We start from the raw sequence: 20,630 nt of genomic DNA on the forward strand, positions 1-20,630 counted from the left end.
TGTATATATATATATATATATATATATATATATATAAATATACTGTATATATATATATATATATATATATATATATATACACTCATGACTCCACAAGGCATCCTAGTTGATTTCTTTCAAAATCATACCCCCATAAAAAGCCTTTGAAAATCCATTGAGGCAAAAACTACACAACCCATGAGCTCTTTCACTTGTTTCCTGTGTATGCTGCAGACAGGGGCAGCCTTTAGAGAGTTTGCAGTGAATATAAGTAAGGGAGGTGTGTGCCTCAGCCAATTAGGGACGATCACACGGCACATTAAAATACGGCTCTCTGAGATGAAGAGAAGAGTGTCATTTGTCGTCTGCGCTAGAGATCATGTGTGATAAGATCAATTTGACTTCCTGTCTGGAGGAAAAGCTAAGAGAAAGAGGGTATATGCTTAGCAAAGATACATTACTTTAAAATGTGCCGCTATATAAAGGTGATTTCATTTAGTTGGAGTTTTCCTTTAAAGACATGGTAAATTAAACAATGTCCATTGATGTGAAAGAGTTTAAGGGAAATAGTTGCTTAAGTTTGTCAAGCAAGTAATACTGCTTTATCTTAGGGCATCACATAGAAACACAAAATGTGTTGACAGATAAAAAACCATTTGGTCCATCTAGTCTGCCCAATATATCATCAATATCCTCTGGCCCTATGGTATATCAAGGACAGCCCCATGCCTATACCATGCATACTTAAAATCACATAATACAGTAAAGACACTAAGCAAATCTATAGTTTATAGATGTTTATTTAAATGCTATTGTTAAGGTTTGTGCTCCAGCCACACACGCCGGCCGCAAGCGATTTGCCCCTACTGCCTCCGCTGCTGCTTCTCAGCTTCGGCACGCATGTTCCCATCCCCTAGGCCACGCGCGCCGGAGCTCTGAAATTTATAGGGCCAGTGTGCCCATAATTATGTCACACACCTGACACTTGTCTATAAGTTCCTGCACCTCCCCCTCTTCCCTGACGGATCTTCAGTGCCACTAGCCTGAGATAAACCGTTCCTTGTTGCCTGTTTGCCTTATCCGTGTATCCAGAACTTCTCACTATGTTATTTGACTTCGCACCTTTGCTGCCTGCCTTGACCTTCTGCTACGTCTGACTACGACACTGCCTTATCCTTCGGTACCTCGCCTTGCCCAGCTGCCTGTGTGGTCGAGCCATGTCGGGGGTAGCAACCTGGGTGTCGCCTGCCGCAGAAAGCCCATCCTGCCTTTCGGCGGGTTCTGGTGAAGTCCACCTTAGACTCCGCTCCCCGATACGGTCCAAGTCATCAGACACACAGGATAGAGGATCCACATTCAGCTCCATAACAGCTATATAGATATACAGTCATTGCCGTAAATGTTGGCACCCCTGACATTTTTCAAGAAAATTAAGTATTTCTCACAGAAACGGATTGCAGTAACACATGTGTTGCTATACACGTTTATTCCCTTTGTGTGTATTGGAACTACACAAAAAGGGAGGAAAAAAAGCTAATTGAACATGTCAGACCAAACTCCAAAAATGGGCTGGACAAAATTATTGGCACCCTTTCAAAATTTTGGAAAAATAAGATTGTTTCAAGCATGTAATGCTCTTTTAAACTCACCTGGGGCAAGTAACCGATATGGTAATATAAAAATCCCTCCTGAAAGCAGATAAAAAGGAGAGAATTTCACTTAGTCTTTGCTTTGTGTGTCTGTGTGTGCCACACTAAGCATGGACAACAGAAAGAGGAGAAGAGGACTGTCTGAGGACTTGAGAACCAAAATTTTGGAAAAAATATCAACAACCTCAAGGTTACAAGTCCATCTCCAGAGATCTAGATTTGCTTTCGTCCACAGTGCGCAATATTATCAAGAAGTTTGCAACCCATGGCACTGTAAGCTAATCTCCCTGGGTGTGGACGGAAGAGAAAATTTGATGAAAGGTGTCAACGCAGGATAGTCCGGATGGTGGATAAGCAGCTCCAAACAAGTTCCAAAGATATTCAAGCTGTCCATCATTGCACGTGAGTTAAAAAAATTCCCCTGTAAGGCCCTACTCTCGCCCTATTATTTCCCTTCTTGGCAAGTGTTATACGCACTAAAACAGGTGGCCCCACACAGGAAACTCTCCCTATTCCACCTAAAAACCCTGAGAAATGGCAGTGTTTGTAGGTGAAAATAGGGTGAGGTTCCTGTGTGGGTTTGCCCTTTTTAGTATAAAAAATGCGCGAGTAGGGCCTTACAGAGGAATGAGTTGTTCCCTTCCACCTTTTAGAGGTCTTTGCATCACACCAATAGTTGGTGGTGTAGGTGGCACATGGTGTTTTTTGCACACCTTTCCTTTTGTTTGATTTCAAAAAATATTTGGGGTACATATATTTTATCCTAAGAAAAGTTAAGTTTTAGCTAATGCATATCCTCAATACTTACTTGTGTTCTGATGTTGAGGAATGTCTGTAACTGGGGAGCAGCACCTTAAATATGTTTTGCACTATCCATATTTGTGAAGTGTTGGTGTGGCACCATGGTCAATCTACTCTGATGCATCAGGCTCTGGTGGGTGGAAATCCTGGCTGATCCATGTTTGATTCATCTTCACAAAGGTCAGTCTCTCCACATTTTTCGTGGACAGACAAGTTCCGCACTAAACACCCGCTCTGTTGGCACACTACTGGCCGGCAGGACAGCTTTTCCAGGGCAAACTCTGCTAGCTGCGGCCACAAATCAAGTTTGGCTGCCCAGAAGTCGAGCAGATCTTCAAGGTGTGATGGCATGGTCATGTCAAGGTATACCACAACCTGCTGGTTCAGGTCCTGCTCCAGGTCTACCTGCTGCTGATGAGTTGCTTCACTATGTGGGTGAAGAAAGCTACTCATCCGCAATTGTAGACTCAGGCTGCTGCTATTGGAGCTGGTACTGCTCCTGCCACCCCACCCCTCCCCAGCAGCCATGGCAGTGGAAATTGAGCGCATAGGGCCCCCCAAGTCAGACCTGCTAGAGGATGGACGATTGTGCTGATAGGCATCGGCCAACTGACTACTTAGGATATCTCTGTAGTAGGTCGGTTTGTCCTTCCCCCATTTTGTAGGCCCCCATTTTTTGCCGGTAGCAAGGGTCCAATAAGGTGGAGAGCCAGAAGTCATCCCGCTGTGCAAGTGACTCATAGAGACTCCGTGCCTCCATATCCACTGCATACTGCCATGATGTGTCTGGGTCCTCTGTCCCACCTTCCTCATAACACTCTAGCTCCTCTAGCTGCTCCTGCTCCTCTTCTCCTGTCAGATGACTAGAAAACCCACCCATCTCACGAAACCTAAACTGTGCTCCACTGTGCCCTTCCTCCTTATCCTCCAGTTCAGCCCCCACAGGGCTCATGTGGACATGAAATGTATGCGCCACGTCTACAGTCCCCTGACCAGCCATTGTTTCCAACATGGGTTGTAGTAAATGAAGCCGTGTAATGACATCGTTCATCTCATAATTCTGGCAACTGACTAATAATGTGGCTTCCTCAAAGGGACTGAGCAAACGGCAGGTGTCACATATGAGCTGCCACTGGTTGACATTGAAGTTACACAGGGGAGTGCCCCTATCCGCTTGGATCCTCAATAAATTGGTGATGGCTTTTCTCTGTTCGTATAGTCGGTCCAACATATGGAGGAATTCCAATGTGTCGAAACGTTGAAACGTTGCAAATCAGAATATGTTGGAGGATACGGTTCTGACGCTGCAGCTCAAGGAGGGTGTGCTTTGCGTGGTATGAGAGGCTGAAGTGCATGCAAAGATTCCTTCCCATTGTTAAGATGTCTTGCAGATGGGGGAACACTTCAGGAACCGCTTGACAACAAGATTGAACATGTGTGCCATGCAGGGCGCATGTCGCAGGCTTCCTTGTCGCAGCACAGACAAGATGTTCTTCCTGTTGTCGGTATGCATGGTTCCCATTTCCAGTTTTTGTGGAGTAAGCCATGATTCGATTTCTTGATTAATTACTTTTAGCAGTTCCTCCCCTGTGTGATTCCGTTCGCCAAGGCAAACTAAGTGAAGAACAGCGTGACAACGCCGTGCCCTGCACACATGGTATGCTGAAGGGGCACTGAAACTTGTCCGTGCAGTGGAGGCTAAGGACATGGTGGAGGATGAGGAGGCAGAGTTGCACACTGTCACAGGACCAACTGCCTGAGAGCGTGGAAGTGGAAGTTGTGTGACTTGTCCAAGTTGCTGTTGTGGTTGTGCAGGAACCACATTTACCCAGTGGGCAGTAAAGGACATGTATTGTCCCTGACCGTAGCTCCATAAGTCAGCGCTGCTGTGCACTTTCCTACACACCGACAGGCTCAAGGACTGGCCCACCTTCTGTTTCATAATATTGTGCAGGGCTGGTACTGCCTCCTTCGCAAAGAAATTACGGCTTGGGACTCTCCACCTTGGCTCGGCACAAGCCATCAGTTCTTTGAAAGGTGCAGAGTCCACCACTTGAAAAGAGTGGGACTGCAGCACCAGCAACTTGGACAGGAACACATTCAGCTTCTGCGCTGTTGAATAAGTGCGTCTCTTGTACATGGCTTCGCAGATGGATTACTGGCGGAATGACTGACTCGAAGTAGGAGGAGCAGGAGCATCTGGAGCGAAGATTGGTATGACACACAGCTCCCTTCAGCTGAGGTGGTGGAGCCTTGGCTGGCTGAACCAGGGAGCGGCGTGCCACTGGGTGATGCAGCAGGTTGGACCACCACATCAGAGCCATGGTTTTCCCAGGCCGCTTTATGGTGACGCTGCATATGTTGACGCAGGGCCGTGGTGCCAACTCCGGATACTTGATGAAAAACTGCCACACTGGCGAGTAGCTGATTTTCCCACCAACAGTCCGCACTGATTGACTGCTACTGCCGCCGACTCCAGGAACCCCTGTTCCACTACCTCCCGAGAAGGTAGGCTCCCGTGAAGCAGGTGGTTTACCCCGGGCATGTTTGGCTCCAGACTTTCCACTTCTGCCCCCATGCTGACTGCCAACCATGCTACCACCTTGCTGTCTCAGCTGCTGCCTCACGGGAAACCTGCAAACCTCTTCTCCTGATGATGATGATGGCTCCCAAGTGCGATCGGCTTCATCATCATCAAGATATGTCTGCACGTCACTGATGTCCTCCTCAGGTTTCTCAACAGTGTCTGCTTCAGGAGCCTGAATGCTCCCAATAACGTCTCCCACGCCATTCTCCTCATCACTACTTGTCAGCCTAGCGGAGGAAGTGGCGGATGTCTCCTCCACTTCTTGGCTGGGAAGTTGCTGCTGACTGTCCTCTAGTATGTCATCCTCACTAAATAGTGTTGCTGAACCCACAGCATAAGATACTTCTGTGGGGAAGGGAACAGAGGCAATTGGAGGACAGGGACTGCTCCCGGGCCATGCCAACAGAGGGTTGTGTCTGAGGAACCCACCGACTGTTGACTGGGGGTGTCAGATGTCACTTGTGATGAAGTGGATGACGGTGTTAACCAATTGATGACGGCAGATGGGTTGCTGGTCGAGACATGACCACTAGCTGATACCGGGAGCTCAGGTCTCTCGTTGCAACTCCTGCTGCCACTCGCCTCTAGTCTGCTGCGACCTCTGCCTTATGAATTTATGCCTGTACCACTCCTCTGTGCACGTCCTGGCACACTTAGTGCATATATGAGGGGAGTACAATATGCTCCACTATGCTTAAAACAGTATTTGTCTACAACACCAGCAAATGTGTATTTTCACTGTATCTAGGCCCTTAAGACAGGAACAGAATGGTACACCACTTAGATGTATGTGTTACTTAATGCGCTCTGGCCGAACATGCTGGCTGTGAGTGCTTGGTCCCGTTACCTGCTGCTGCCGGCGGGGTTGGGATTCGCATCGCGGGATGAGCCCACATGCGAATCCCAGCCCATTACTCACCTGCCTCTCTGCTCCGGTGCGCATGTCCCCGTCCCCTAGCCGGAGCTTTGAGATTTAAAGGGCCAGTGTGCTCATTAGTGTAGTACACCTGTGGCTCATTGATAAATTCCTCCTCCTCCCACACTTCCCTGCCAGATCTTTCTTGCTTTGTGCCTGAGAGAAAGCATACCTGAGAGATGCCTTGCTGTGTATCTGATCCTTTGCTCTGTGACCTGACCTTGCTCCTCTGCCGCCTGCTTACTGACCTCCTGCTACGTCCTGACTACGCTACTGTGCCGCCTTCCCTGACCTATCCTGACTACGAGCTGCCTTATCCCTCCTGTGGCTCGCATCTCATCAGCCGCCTGTGTGGTCGAGCTGTGACAGGGATGCAGCGCCCTGGGTGCAGTCTGCCACAACAAGTCCATCCCGCTTTGTGGCGGGCTGTGGTGAAAACCAGCGGCACTTTAGACTCTGCTCCCTGGTACGGTCTGAGTCATCTGCCACACAGGTCCATCGGATCCACCGGTGTTCCTGTCTTCTGAAATGTGAGTGTTACAGTACGTATGTGGTATGCACTTATGAGGGGAGGACATTGTGCTCCAGTACACTTAAAACAGTATTTGTCTACAACACCAGCAGGTGTGCACTTTTGGCTAGCCTTTCACAGTATTTAGGCCCTTAAGACTTTTTTTTATTTATTTTTTTATTACAAATTTCACATACAAAATAACATTGACAAAATAAGAATATGATACATAATTACACAACCCCCCCCTCCCCAACCCCCTGTCAGAAGGAGAAAAGGGGGGGGGGGAAGGCCCTTAAGACTTTAACAGGAACAACATGGTATACCACTATACCACTTCGATGTACGCACAGATTACACTTGATAAAGGACAATATACTTTAGTGCTCTGCTCATCCTAACTGGCTGGCTACTATTTTCAGTTGTTGTACACACCAGTGCTGCACTCTCTCTCTCTCTCTAAATCTCACTCTCTTCCCTATCAGTGCTTCTAGTTTGGATTTGTGCTTGAGGTGAATAGCTGCTATAAAAAAAGATTTTCAGTGAAACACACTGCTCTCTGTCCCTCTCTGCAATAGAACGCTGATGTGACTGGGAGGTGAATCCCTGCTGTAAAAATGCTTTTCTGTGCAACACACACTGCTGTCTGTCCCTCTCTCTGCAATAAAAGGCTGAAGTGACTGGCCACAAGATGGCTACCGATTATATAGGGCTGTGACATCACAGGGGTGGCTGGCTGCTGAAAGGCTGCATGCTGCATGTGATTCAGAGTCATCCTGCCGACCCTTGTTCCCGCCTTCCCAGGATTCCTTGCCTCATGTCCTCACATGTGGATCTGCCATTTAGATGCCCTGGAACCTGGACCGCACTAAATGGAGTTAAATGAAGGGATTTGCATGATCGAATCGCGGAAATATTCACATTCGTTACTAAACAAATTTTTCCTCAAATTCGTAACAAATTCTAATTTTTTAGATTCGACTCGCTCATCCCTAACAGAGACATAAAAAAGCAAGACTAAATTTTGCCAAAATGAACTTGAGTAAGCCAATATCCTTCTGGGAAAATGTCTTGTGGACAGATGAGACCAAGATAGAGCTTTTTGGTAAATTACATCATTCTACTGTTTACCGAAAACGGAATGAGGCCTACAAAAAAAACAATACCTACAGTGATATATGGTGGAGGTTTGATGATGCTTTGGGGTTGTTTTAATGCCTCTGGTATTAGGTGTCTTTAATGTGTGCAAGGCATCATGAAATCTGAGGATTACCAACGGATTTTGGGTCGCACTGTACGGACCAGTGTCAGAAAGCTGGGTTTGCATCTGAGATCTTGGATCTTCCAGCAGGACAATGACCCCAAACATATATCAAAAAGCACCCAGAAATGGATGGCAACAAAGCACTGGAGAGATCTGAAGTGGCCAGCAATGAGTTCATATTGAAATCCCATTGAACACCTGTGGAGAGATCTTAAAATTGCTGTTGGGAAAAGGCACCCTTCCAATAAGAGACCTGGAGCAGTTTGCAAAGGAAGAGTGGTCCAACATTCCGGCTGAGAGGTGTAAGAAGCTTATTGATGGTTATAGGAAGCCACTGATTTCAGTTATTTTTTCCAAAGGGTGTGCAACCAAATATTAAGCTAAGGGTGCCAATATTTTTGGAGTTTGGTGTGACATTATGTCCAATTTCCTTTTTTTCCTCCCCTTTTTTTTTGTTTTTGTTTAGTTCCAATACACACATAGGGAATAAACATGTGTATAGCAAAACATGAGTTACTGCAATCCTTTTCTGTGAGAAATACTTCATTTTCTTGAAAGATTTCAGGGGTGCCAACATTTACGGCCATGAACTGTATATACACGTCATAATTTTTCAGAAAGAAAACTCTAAAGCTCTGGCGTGCTGATAACCCATGTTTTGTTCTGTTCATTCTGAATGTATCAATCAATTATTTAGCATCAAAAACCTTAAAAGAATCTTCCAAATTAGGTACCAAACAGTATGTTAATTTAATGTCTATTTGTGATTTTGATGCAAGGTTTCCATTTCTTTCTCCATAATTATGATGAAAAGATACACTCAGTAGGTGACCTTGCCTTTGTATCTCTCTGTAATTGAGCGGTAATATTATTTCTTATCTTATGCAGTCCAAGGCTACACTGCTGTGAGCCAACACAATAATGAGACACAAGCTTTTGGCACCAACCTGCATCTCACATTGGTCTTTCCTGTCTGTAAATCCTGTAACTATAAGCTTTGTATAAGGAGTCCTTCAATGAGCCAAATGGTAAATAAGATTGTCTCCTTTTCTAGAGCAGAATTTTAGGATAAGTGTAAAGGCATACGTTCCGAAGATATTGGCAAATTATTTGGATGTGTTATCAGAAAACAGTCTTTAGTCTATTATGAAGTAGACTATTACTTTTTTATTTTTAGTAAAACATTCAAAGTAAGGGTGCATTCACACCACGTTTTCTTCATACGGTTACCTTATCCAGTGTGGGGATGTCAAAACCGGCCTTTACCGTATCCCCGCAGGACCCAGCATGCATTTTATTCATTTAAATAAGCCGAACGAAGTCAGATAGTTACTCCAGTCGGCTCATTTTTGCACCAGAATGTTTAAAGGGGATATCCGACCAAAGAGCAGCACCCGCATTCTATGTGGGGCTGCACCTCCAGTCTCAGAAAGCTTTTTGTTTCCATGACTGGAGACGCCACACCCCTCTATTCATGTCTGTGCGATATGCCTAATTTGGAAATCTTTGGCCAGATAACCTTTTTAAAGTTTTAAAGGAAATGCTCTATTGGATGAAGTAGGCAAATATGTTTGTTTTTTTTTTCCAAAAGGAAGAAAAAGGTCTCTTTAGTTTCAACTATAGACGGCTACCTGGTAATTTGATGCTTTATCCCTAAAAGAGTTGTGAAACATGACTAGGGATACTAGCAAAACCAGAATCTCGTCCAAAAGTTAAAGGGCCCATCTGTAAACATATGTATTTGAGGTTCTTGCCCCTTAACAGTGCAGAGCATAGTGCTGATTTGCTAGATGAGATTCCTTTTACACAGCTCTTGATGGGTATATAGAAAACAGAGGACACAGTATTGGGGAAAATATGTATACACTATACACCTGCGGTACTACACTCAATACTGAGCACTGTCAAATGACACTCCAATTCAAGGTACAGGCCATGTATCTATGAACTCCAATCTAAGGCATCAAAAAACCAAGAGAACACAACAGAGTCTTTTTTTAAAAAGAAGTGTGTGTCCAAAAGACACAAATTTTATTATTTCCATAGAAAAAATATATATAAAAACTTTTTATTTCATTTATATTTCATTCTTTTCAATCTTTATTATTTTTCATCCATTACTACTTGTGTTTTTATTATTATTATTTTTATCATTATTATACATTTTTGTATGTAGGTATATTTGTATAAATGTATGCAGCATTGTACCCCTATTCTGCCCCATTTTTTTGATACAAATATATTGTTTCCAGTGACCCTCATGTGATATGTAGCCCAATGCACCAAATTGTAATTATTAATATTATTGTAATTTTGTCATTTTGTGCATAGTATTATCCCCAATTTGTTATTTAATATATACTTTGTCTGCTCCTGCGGGAATATATGGCTGTACAGCTATTTCAGTGCCTTATATATTATAAGCACTGCTCCTGTTGCCAGTGCGCATGCGCCGGTCCGGCGCCGTCGGGGATCCGGAGCGTTGCGTCTACGTCATTACGGAGTCATGTGATTTCACGCGTGACTCGGTCATGTGACTCTTCCGGCTTCCGGGAGGTAGCTTGTGACGGCGTTCATGCGCCGATACCACGCCACAGGTGTTAGTTATGAAGCTATTAAGGTTGGTGATCCGATTGGTGCTCTGGTCCTTAAATAGACAGTTTGGACAGGGATAGGACCACTCCCAGACGAAGGTGACGTACCGAAACGTATGTTGGAGTGGTGCTATCTCGGTCTCTGCCAGTGTATTCTACCTTGTTGACACGGTTGGATTAGGTCTGTATCCCATATACCTGCTTTTCAGGTTGTAGCTATATGCACACTGCACCTTAGTTACATGTTAACATTGTAGGCTCACAGGAGCTGTTATATCTGCAATGTGTAATATATATTGATGTGCAATAAGTGCAACACAGTTATCTTTATATGTGCTATAAGCGTGTTGTCGCCATCTTTATTAAAGCTTTTTTTATTCTTATACTCAATTTGGGACATACCTTATAGATATAATTATCAGTATTATTACCACTATGTGTGCAGATCCGGTGATATCACCGTTTTGTTGCTGTATTCCTCTTTTTTCAAATACGTGTTTTTTATTTCCATGGAAATAATAAAATTGATCTTTTGGACACACACTTCTTTTTAAAAAATGACTCTGTTGTGTTCTCTTGGTTTTTTGACAGCTCTTGATGGGACTGGTTCTCAGTTGGGGTGCTGCTGTAGTGCAACACAAAAAAATTGTCAAAAGGTTCTTATAAATAAACACAATTTTTCAAGCACTGATGTTTTTATGTACCATTGGATATATTTTTATTATCTTATTATTTTGCAAAATAGTGTACGTTTCCATAAGTAGTCAATAGGAAAAAATACTTGTAACAAAGCTTAAACCAATAAATAATGTTGACATTAAACAGAGTGTCAGAAAAAAGGAGCTCACTCTATGGTGCCACCTAAGAGGGCTACTTTGCATATTCTCCCAGTGGAACTTGCATGGCCTATAACTCTCCACAAGCCTTATGATGCTTTCCTCAAGGAAAAAAATGGACCTCGTCAGTCCCACACGTCCCTATCTGCCAACCAGCACTCTGTTATGTACTGAAAAGAGAATAAAATCCCTGAGACAGCTGTCTATAGATAGGTAAGTCTACCTTCTGGGAGAGATTCTGGCTTTGCTTATTACCTCCAGTCATGTTTCAAGGCTCTTTATGGCAGTTGAACATTTGTTGCAGGAAAGCTCCCTCAACAACAGTGCGTACACCCCCTTTCTTCTAGAGCAGGGTAACCTTGCTTATAGAATTTGAACATGTCTTTTTTTTTTCTTCCACAGACTGTGATTGTATAAGACTGTAACAGCTGTTTGTACATGACAAGGCAACATGGCTGTTATATGTAACATTGCACTGCCATACGACTCTTCATGTATGCACAGTTTGTAAATATTTCCTTTCATTGTCAAAATCTGAAGAGATATAGTTTCCTGAATATAAATAAAGAACCACAGACTGATATTATTCTGACAGAACATCTTGACACAAAAAGACATGTGACATTTACTAGAAGCTTCCTGGTTAGTCATTGCACATTATCATGATATTATTTCGCATTTGAAAAATGTCAAATGATGACACCCAGTAAACAAGTTGCTGATTAATTCGGTATAACATGAACGATGCCTAGAATACAACAATACCATCTACATCACTGTAATCTGCTAAAAAGCACAAAAAATGACAGACTAAGTGGTGACTGTGAGGCATAAATCATTTTGTGGGGGGTTTTGGGCTGCTAGAAAATAACTAATGCCGTATTATGATTTTTAGGAAGAAAAATATACCAAAAGTCAGCATACTCGACTTTAGCCAGGCACTGCTATTTCTACAAACTTTGCACAACTCAATAAATATTGACCTTGACCAGCATGCAGCCCCACTGCACCTGCAACATCGGAGACAATGATAAAATTTCCCGTAGAGCGGAAAGAAGAAGGGGTCTGTAGCCAATGCAGTTAAACTTAGAACAGAAAAGACTCACAGAGATACTGAACATTGTAACGGTCTTACCGTGACGGCAGGGAGGTGGATCCACTGTCCTGTGTAGACAATGACTTGGACCGTACCAGGGAGCGGAGTCTAAGGTGGTGCTGGTTTTCACCAGAGCTCGCCGCAGAGCTGGATGGACTTGCAATGGTAGGTGGCACCCAGGTAGCTACCCATGGCACGATCTGTCCACACAGGTTGCCCAGATGGAACTTGGCACAGATGGTAGCATAGTCAGGACGAAGCACATGTCAGAAGGCAGGCAGCAAAGGTGCGTTGTTGGGTCACAGGCACAAGTTCAGGAGGCAGGTGGCTAAGGAGCAAAGGCTGGAGGTAACACTTTCTCAAAGGCACAAGGCACAAAGATCCGGTACCATACTAGGGAGGTGCCAGACTAATATAGGGACCACCCAGCAGGGAACCAATTAAGGGCGAACTGGCCCTTAAAATCTAGCAACGCCAGCGCATGCGCACTAAGAAAAGGGGATGCGCACGCCGGCAAAGCAGAACAGGAGAAAAGCCAGGGATGGAGGAAGGGGAGGAGATGCCCGGGGCTCGCATAGCGAGTGCCCCGCATAGGGAGTCCCGGAGCCAACAGGACAACGTGAAGGGGTGCACTCACAGCCGGACAGCACAGCCGGAGCATTGCCCATAATTACACCTGGGACACGCGTGAGGGTGCATCCCGCACTGCGAGTCCCAGAGCCAGGGATGTTAAGGAGGGTGGGGAGCGCTCATGGCCAGAATGAATGAACGGAGCACTGCCCCTAACAAACATAAGCATCAACAACACATAAAAAAACCTGATATGGTTAACTGGAGGTATGGATTAATGTAGAATTCTATCAGTGTGGTTCTGCATTTGTCTTAATGGGGTTGTCCAGTAAAAGAAACCACCTGTGTATGGTGTCAAAAAGTATAATAAAGCAACTTACTAATACAATGTTATTAACCATAGTGCACAGATCTGCCATATGAGCAGAGCTGCCTGGCTTGTGGCTGTGACATCACATCATAGACTGTAATTACAAAGGTCCCGTCTCTGCTCCCTTTCCACTCCCCTCCTGTCTGCTGAGGAACACTATTTTAAGACAGCAGGAAGCCTTTCTCAGATAAGGCAGCACTGAGCCTATTCTGATGGAAACTACTATGACTGAGAAAGGTTTCCTTCTGCCTCAGGGTAGGGTCACACGTAACGGATCCGCAGTGCAGCTTTTGTTCACAGCTGGAGGCACACTATGGATCCAGTTACCGGGTGATCCGCAGCGTATCTGCCGGTGACACGATTCATAGTGTGCCTAAAGCTGTGACCAAAAGCTCCGCTGTGGATACGTTACGTGTGACCCTACACTTAAAGGGAAACTCACAGCCGGTTCACCAGTACTAATCCCAATACACAAGGTTATTGTGTGGGTGAACTGGATTAAAATAAAAAATATAATTTTCTCCTATCGGTGCCGCTGTTCAGGAGATACAAGAAGTACGGTTTGTTGCTAACATGTCAACTATAATAATTTTTCAACAAAATTCAATTTCTATGGCTCTGCATTTTCCTAATACTGTACTCCTGGGGCAAGTTACATGTCAACTACAGACTACTGAAGTTATCACTTTTAAGGTCTGGACAATACACAAGCAATGGGGCTTAATTATCAGGAGTATAAAGAAAGTTGGGACATTCCCTGGAGCAGGAAAGCAGATGTCTTTGCTTCTAACCCACAGTAGTAAAGTAATGGCAGGATTCCAAATAAAAAAAGAGTATTCAATTATAATTCCCTCCATCTGGACTTCTATTTATCACTTGATTTACTTGTCATGTAGAAAGCTGATCACACGGGTGTTTCTCTACAAGAATCAATCTGACTTGATCTCTGTATGCTGTATAAAAACCAATTGTAGACTCCTAAATATTGCATGCAGCTGTTCCAGAGTTTTCCCTTTTAAGATGATAACACAAGCTTACAATTACACAAAGTGCTTCAGTAAGGCTATATTTCCTCTAGTCAATTGGATGTGCGTACAAAAACACCAGCGGAGATTGATAGTGTAGTAAAATGCATGAATTTTGTCGAAGAAAATGCCTATAACTGTCTCAAATTTGTCAAAATGGCATACTTGGCATAATGTATTTGGTGCAACTGACTAGGCATGTTAGATATACCTCTTTTCCATATGCCATCTTATGGCTAGTGCATATCAGTAATTTGATATTTATTGATATGCAAATTGTAGAAAATCATAGTCATGCATTGTTTCTAAACTTCTTAACACAGTTGAAGGAAAAAGGGTCAAAATCACATGGTAAAATTGCTGTGTTAGGCTTTTTTTGTCATTTTGGAGCAATTTCTAGCACAGTTATGTCAACTGCTCTTCTAGGCAAAGAGAAGTCAGGCCTGGAGCAAGGATTTTTGCCACCCTAGACGAAAGCTAATTTTACCGCCCCTTGACCCTGCCCATTGTCTTCTCCCGATGTATGGAGGTGTCAAGATGTTGGACGGACGTAATGGGGATGAGTGATAGGGAGTTGGCTGTAAAGCAGAAAACTGTGTCCCTGTGGGGAGGGTCAAATTCTGCTACAGGGCCACAGTATTCTTCATAAAAAAATGTTAACAGCATGGGCATGCTTCTCTCTCCCTAAAAAAATCGCTTTAGGAAAAACAAAGGAAGTCTATACTGTAGAATGAATTCACACAAATAATTTGCTGCAACTGGAAATCAGCTCCATTCATCTGACTGGTGTTTTGGTGACAGGTACATAGAGTTCTGTTAGCTCTTTTCAGACTTATGGCACAATTGAACATTTCTGTCACGTGTGACTTTCCCTTTATGTCTTTCTATCAATATGTACAGTATACAGTGGTTGGCTGAATAAGTGCTCCAGATTGTGGAAATGCAACTGCTATGTAAGACTTATGTCAGACTTTGAAGAATGTAAGTAAATCTAAAGGAGGGCACAGTCATCTGAAGTTTTGGGACCCACTCTTTAGAGCAAAGGTGTAAGTGTAGTGTAAGTATAGGTTTCTTGCGTTAGATAGTATAGAATGGTTCACTATATATTATACATCCCACATTGCAAGTGAAGACTAGAATCAATAGTAAAATTCATCCTACCTGCTTAGTTCTGAGTTTGGACTCCTCCGATAAGTTGTTGTATGTGTAATGGGCTTGGGTCACTCCACAAAACAGGACGGCAACAATTCCTGCAAACCAAGTTGTAGAATCCAGTATGAAAGCAATATGTGAGTGTTACAAAAAGTATATTCAAGATCAACATATACAAACTCATCCCCAATAAATTTTAAACAGACCACTTCTTTGAGAAACCCACCCTCATCTCGACCTCCTATCTCGACCTCCTATCCCGACCTCCTATCCCGTCCTCCGATCTCGTCCTCCGATCTCGTCCTCCTATCTCGTCCTCCTATCCCGTCCTCCTATCCCGTCCTCCTATCCCGTCCTCCTATCCCGTCCTCCTATCCCGTCCTCCTATCCCGTCCTCCTATCCCGTCCTCCTATCCCGTCCTCCTATCCCGTCCTCCTATCTCGACCTCCTATCTCGACCTCCTATCCCGACCTCCTTTTCCCGACCTCCTTTTCCCGACCTCCTATCCCGTCCTTCTATCTCGTCCTCCTATCTCGTCCTCCTATCTCGTCCTCCTATCTTGTCCTCCTATCTCAACCTCCTATCTCGACCTCCTATCCCACCCTCCTATCCCGGTCCTATCCCGGTCCTCATATACCGTCCTCCTATCCAGTCCATCTATCCCTACCTCCTATCCCGACCTCCTATCCCATACTCCTATCCCAACCTCCTATCCCGTCCACCTATCCTGTCCTCCTGTCCCGACCTCCTATATTGTCCTCCTATCCCGGTCCTCCTATCCCGTCCTCCTATCCCATCCTCCTATCCCATCCTCCTATCCCATCCTCCTATCCCGACCTCATTTCCCGACCTCCTATCCCGACCTCCTATCCCGGTCCTCCTATTCTGACCTCCTATCCTGTCCTCCTATCCCGGCCCTCCTATCCAGACCTCCTATCCCAACTTCCTATCCCGTCCTCCTATCCCTGTCCTCCTATCCCGACCTCCCATCCTGACCTCCTATCCCGACCCGTAATATGTGTAACAGGTATTGAAATATCTCCAGCCGTACAGAAGATATGTGAGAACATGCATTTCCCATTGATTTGCATGGGACTTTAAACAAAAACCCTGACACTCACAAATGGGGGTAGTAAAGGGTTAAATTAACTATCCTATATTTTAAGTGGACATATAAGTAACATGTGACCAAGTATAATCAAAATATCTCCAGCTGTTTGGAAGTTATGCAGTAACATATATTTCCCATTGACTTGCATGGGACTTTAAACATAAACCCCGCCCCTAGCAAATGGGGGTGAGTAAGGGTTAAATCACCTATCCTATGTTTGTTGTTGACATATAAGTAACATGTGTGCCAAGTTTCATGTTACCTTATATACTCGATTTTTCGTGCTGAAAACACCCCCCTCGGCTTATACTCGAGTGAACTCTCCACCCGCAGCGGAGGCGAGTACTGTACAGAACTAAAGGGGGTGAGAGGGGGCTGGATGATGTCGAAGGCCGCAGTGGTCTTCAACCTGCGGACCTCCAGAGGTTTCAAAACTACAACTCCCAGCAAGCCCGGACAGCCGATGGCTGCCCGGGCTTGCTGGGAGTTGTAGTTTTGAAACCTCTGGAGGTCCGCAGGTTGAAGACCACTGAGGGCAGATGATGACAAGAGGATGATGAAGGGGGGGTGTGGGATGATGACAAGAGGATGATGAAGGGGGGGTGTGGGATGATAAAGGGGAGTGGGGATGGTGACAAGGGGATGATGAAGGGGGGGTGGGATGATTACAAGGGGATGATGAAGGGGGGTGGGGATGATGACAAGGGGATGATGAAGGGGGGGTTGTGGGATGATGACAAGGGGATGATGACAGGTGATGATGATGAGGGTTTGGATGATGACAGGCGGTGATGATGATGAGGATGTTAATGATGATGAGGGTCTGGATGATGACAGGGGGGGGATGATGTATTTCCCACCCTAGGCTTATACTCGAGTCAATAACTTTTCCTGGGATTTTGGGTTGAAATTAGGGGTCTTGGCTTATACTCGGGTCGGCTTATACTCGAGTATATACGGTAATATCTTTAGCCGTTTGGAAGTTTTTGTGGAACATAAATACATACATACACACGTTGAATTTTATATATATATATATATATATATATATATATATATATATATATATATATTTGTCTTCTCTAAGGGTACAATAGAATTTTCTCCCAACCGCACCAATTCCACGTCCGCATTCATTTGGGTGGTTTCTGGCTTGTGCGGATTCTGTGCAGAATCAATGTGGAATCCTCATGCTCAAATTCTGAAGTGTGAATGGGAGTGTGAAATCCTATTAAAGTCTATTGGGCTTTAATTTGATGTGGAATCCGAATGAGGAAATTCTGCTGTGTGAATATAGCCTAAGATTTTCTATGTATTTTGGTCTCTCTGTATTTTACCCCTATAAGACAAAGCTTCACTGCAATTTTTTATGTGGATGATCTAAAAGTGTTTTCCAGGGAGGCAACAACATTTTTTGTACCATATGGAGCCAGCCCTCTTTGGTTATTTTTGCGTTTTCATTTTTCCTCCTTGCCTATTAGGAGCCCTAACTCATTTATGTTTCCATCTACAGACCCATATGAGGGCTTGTTTTTTTGCAGGACCATTTGTCCATTGTAATGACACCTCTTATTTTACAAAAATATGTATGGCGAAAAACAAAAAGTATTATTTGTGGGGGGTTTTCTTTTTACGCAGTGTACTTTATGGTAAAAATAACATGCTCTCCTCACAATTTCTTTTATTGTACTATTAATTAAAAAAACACTGTATCAGGGCTCATTTTTTTGTGTTGTAATCTGTAGTTTTTATCAGTACACTTTTTGGTTAAATGAGACTTTTTGATCACTTTCATTTTTTTTTTTTTTACGTTAACGCTGTTCACTGTGTGGAATCACATACATTATATTTTTATAATTTAGACAATTCCACATGCAACAATACCAAATATGTTTATTATTTTTAAAATGAATTTTTAATATTTAAAAACTTTTTATTTTATTTTACACTTTGTAAATCCCCACAGGGGACTATTATATGCAAACATTATATTGTGTTCAATATATAATGCTATACTATTGCATAGCATTGTCCAGAGAGATTGGCGCTCTACTAAGACAGCCTGGCTCTACCAGGCTGTATTATAGAAACGATGATCTGGCGGCCAGTGGCTGGGTAAAGGGACCTCTGCAACCATTGTAACTCATCAGACCCCCATCAATGTGCAGTGGGGGTCTGATGAATACCACCACTTTGTCACCGTATTTCTTTCCTTTAGAAGCCACAATCGGCATTAATCAGCAGCCATTTCTCAGCATCTATGAAGCTAGTGTAGCACCAGCACTCCTTCATGACATTAATATATGTAATTTTGCGTTAACGTATTCCCGTCCATTATGTAAATATATACGTCATAGGTTGGGAAACGGTTAAGGCACCCTGACACCTCTTAAAATGCTTTCTCTCTCTGGAAAACCTCCATAAAATGTGGTGGAAGGATACATGTTTAAAATTGCCAGCAACTTTGTAGCCAACAAGTGTTCTACTTCTAAAGTGAAGTCTTCAGAGTTCCATAAGAAACAATATCAAAATACACCCGGATGCGGGGACGGGGAGCTGCTCCTGGCAAGGAGACTAGGAGCGGCTGTCAGGAACAACAGTACCGTTTCGCGTTATCCACGCTTCTTCCGGTTCCTGAGCCGCTCCTAGTCTCCTTGCCAGGAGCAGCTCCCCCTCCCTGCACCCGGGTGTATTTTGATATTGTTTCTTATGGAACTCTGAAGACGCTAATAAAGCATATCCAATTTTCTACGGCATGGTGAGTGCGGACATCATTTCCTTCTTCTCTTGATATTTGTCAATTACTTCTATTAAAAAATCTTAATCCTTCCTGTACTTATTAGCTGCTGAATACTACAGAGGAAATTCTTTTCTTTTTGGAATGCTCTCTGATGACATCACGACCACAGTTCTCTCTGCTGACATTATTATAATAATAATAATGCTTTATTTATTGTTGTCCTTAGTGGGATTTGAACCCAAGTCCCCAGCACTGCAAGGCAGCAATGCTAACCACTGAGCCACCATGCTGCCCTTAGCATACATCTGCTATGCATGGTTGCTAAAATGGACAGAGATGTCAGCAGAGAGCACTGTGTTCGTGATGTCGTCAGTGTTCCAAAAAGAAAGGAATTTCCTCTGTAGCATTCAGCAGCTAATAAGTACTGGAAGGATTAAGATTTTTTAATAGAAGTAATTTACAAATATGTTTAACTTTCTGCCACCAGTTGATTTAAAAGAAAAAAGGTTTTCACCGGAGTACCCCTTTAAGTTTGAAGTGGATTTGAAGGGCCTTTCTATGAGAAATACCCAATAAATTACCCCATTATAAAAACTGCACCCCTAAAAATATTGAAAATTAAATTCAGAAAGTTTTTTTTAACCCTTTAGGTGCTTAACATGAATAGCAGCAAAGTGAAGGAGAAAATTCAAGATCTTCATTTTTTACACTCACATGTTCTTGTAGAGCCATTTTTTTTTAAATTTTTAAAAGGGGTAAAAGAAGATATATCCACCCAAAATGTGTAACCCAATTTCTCTCGAGTAAGTAAATACCTCATATGTGGATGTAAAGAGTTCTACAGGCACATTAGAGGGCCATGGGATTTTGAAGAGTGAATTTTGCTGAAATGGTTTTTGGGGGGCATATCGCATTTAGGAATCCCCTATGGTGCCAGAACAGCAAAAAAAAAGTACATGGCATACTATTTTGGAAACTACACCCCTCAAGGCACGTAACAAGGGGTACAGTGAGCCTTTACATCCCACAAGTGTTTGACAAATTTCCGCTAAAGTTGGACGTGAAAATGAAAAATTAGATTTTTTTCACTAAAATGCTCATTTTCACGAGGGGTAATAGGAGAAAAAGTCTCCCAAAATCTGTAACACCATTTCTTCTGAGTAAGGAAATATCACATATGTTGATGTAAAATGCTCTGACGGCGCACTACAATGCTCAGAAGAGAAGAGCGCCTTTGAGCTTTTGGAGAGAGAATTTGTTTCGAATGGAAGTCGGGGGCCATGTGCATTTACAAAGCCCCCACGGTGCAAGAAGAGTAAACCCCCCCCCCCCCACATGTGACCCAATTTAGGAATCGAAACCCTTTACAGAATTTAATAAGGGGTGCGGTGAGAATTTACACCCCACTGGCGTTTGACAGATCTATGA

At 43.5% G+C, this 20,630-nt stretch overlaps 1 protein-coding gene across 5 annotated transcripts in view; it reads right to left on the reverse strand.

Moving 5' to 3' along the window:
- The window catches only part of SLC9A9 (solute carrier family 9 member A9), an 848,969-nt gene that overhangs the window by 489,237 nt on the left and 339,102 nt on the right, over positions 1 to 20,630 (reverse strand). For all 5 annotated transcript variants that reach the window (XM_056564816.1, XM_056564814.1, XM_056564813.1 and 2 more), the window contains exon 9: positions 15,360 to 15,448. In XM_056564816.1, the coding sequence (XP_056420791.1) occupies positions 15,360 to 15,448 (89 nt within the window). The remainder of the gene's footprint in view (positions 1 to 15,359; positions 15,449 to 20,630) is intronic.

Source organism: Hyla sarda, chromosome 3, assembly GCF_029499605.1.
Source record: "Hyla sarda isolate aHylSar1 chromosome 3, aHylSar1.hap1, whole genome shotgun sequence".
NCBI classification, from domain to species: Eukaryota; Metazoa; Chordata; class Amphibia; order Anura; family Hylidae; genus Hyla; species Hyla sarda.